We start from the raw sequence: 1,467 nt of genomic DNA on the forward strand, positions 1-1,467 counted from the left end.
GAAACCCAAAAAAAAAAAAAAAAAAAAAAAATCTTAATGGGATACATCAAAAAATTTACATTTCTGTCATTTTCTAACCCTCATGTTGTTCCAAACCGATAGGACTTAATCTTCAAACCTAAAATTAAGATATTTTTAAAAAAAAATTTGTTTTTACCTTTTTATTTTTTAAACCTGAGAATGTTCAGTCCCTCCATTGAAAGTTCAGGCAACTAAACCTTAGAAAATCCTTGACCTTCTTGATTCATGTGGATTCAATTTACAACAGATTTATTACCTTTATGGATGTTGGAGGTTTTGGTTACCTGTACTATCACTGGAGGAACACAAACCTCTCAGACTTCATTAAATATATCTTAATTAGTTTTTTCGAAGATTAACCAGTCTTACAGGTTTTGGAATGACATGATGGTGAGTAAATGATGACAGAATTTTCATTTTTGGGAAACTATTCCTTTGTTGAGTCCTTTAAAGAGACTCTTTTACATCAAGGTTGACCAAGGGTGATTTAAATCCAATGAACAGATATCTGCAGATCAAACAGGAAAATTTGAGATGGAAATAATTTGAGACCATAAACCTATATGTAATCTGTTTAGGTTTATGGTCTCAAATTATTATTAGAGGCTGCTTGCGATCAAACTGAAGAAAGCTAACAGGGTAGGAGAAAAATACAAGTAACTTTCCACTCACCCATCCTCCTTGGCTCTGGATCCAGGGCTGAATTTTGTTGTCTAGGTAGACGGTCATCCATTCCGCGATGCTTCCCACTAGCGGGCTCATCTCCTTCTCCACGCACTCAACACACAGAGCCCCTCCAAAGGCAAACAGTCCCACGATGCGGCCCCAGTTGACGCCGTCGCGGAACACCTCATCCATCACGCTCTCGAAGCTCTGGTATGCCGTGGCAGGCGTGATGTGGAGCTGCGAGGACAGGTCGTTGAATGCTTGGGAATAACGCAGCTCAAACTCGTTGGCAGAATCGCGAAGCGCCTCCTTTACAGCATCCAGACCCCCAGTCCCGTTCGTCTGACGCTGGGGGGTTGAAGCGGGGGACCTTGGTGGGGTCCCAGTGGAACCAGTACTTGTTCCGTTTAGGGAGCCATTAACGAGGTTCGTCATTCCTGCTGCCGCCTCATCATCATTCCCTTCCGCCGCATCAGTCCGATTTGTGTCTTCTGTAAATTCAATGTGGTTGTAGGGGTAGTTCCTCTGCGAGAGTTTGTATTTAATAAAAAATACCACCAGTTCTCGGTTATAGTAAGACATAATTCACGTTGTTGCTCGTCGTCCTCCGATGTCTGAATATCCACTTGCTCGTTCTTAGAACACAGTGCACACCCTTGCGTCCTTCTCAGGCTTCTGCCGACGCTCAGGGATGGTGCAATGGCTCATACCCTGTGGTAAGACAACAGTGCAATGAATTGATCCGCAAATACGCAATCATTTTCACAAACAGAGGTCAGG

The 1,467-nt window shown here is 42.7% G+C and overlaps 1 protein-coding gene across 1 annotated transcript; it reads right to left on the reverse strand.

The window, feature by feature from the left end:
- Positions 1-693: 693 nt before the first annotated feature.
- LOC107576469 (bcl-2-like protein 1) lies at positions 694-1,421 on the reverse strand (the record flags this gene model as incomplete). Its single annotated transcript, XM_016262638.1, has 1 exon — positions 694-1,421. A coding segment is annotated over exon 1 (576 nt), but the record flags the coding sequence as incomplete, so codon positions are not given.
- Between the last annotated feature and the right edge of the window lie 46 nt (positions 1,422-1,467).

Source organism: Sinocyclocheilus grahami, unplaced genomic scaffold (genome assembly GCF_001515645.1).
Source record: "Sinocyclocheilus grahami isolate Dianchi unplaced genomic scaffold, SAMN03320097.WGS_v1.1 scaffold3746.1, whole genome shotgun sequence".
Lineage (NCBI taxonomy): Eukaryota > Metazoa > Chordata > Actinopteri > Cypriniformes > Cyprinidae > Sinocyclocheilus > Sinocyclocheilus grahami.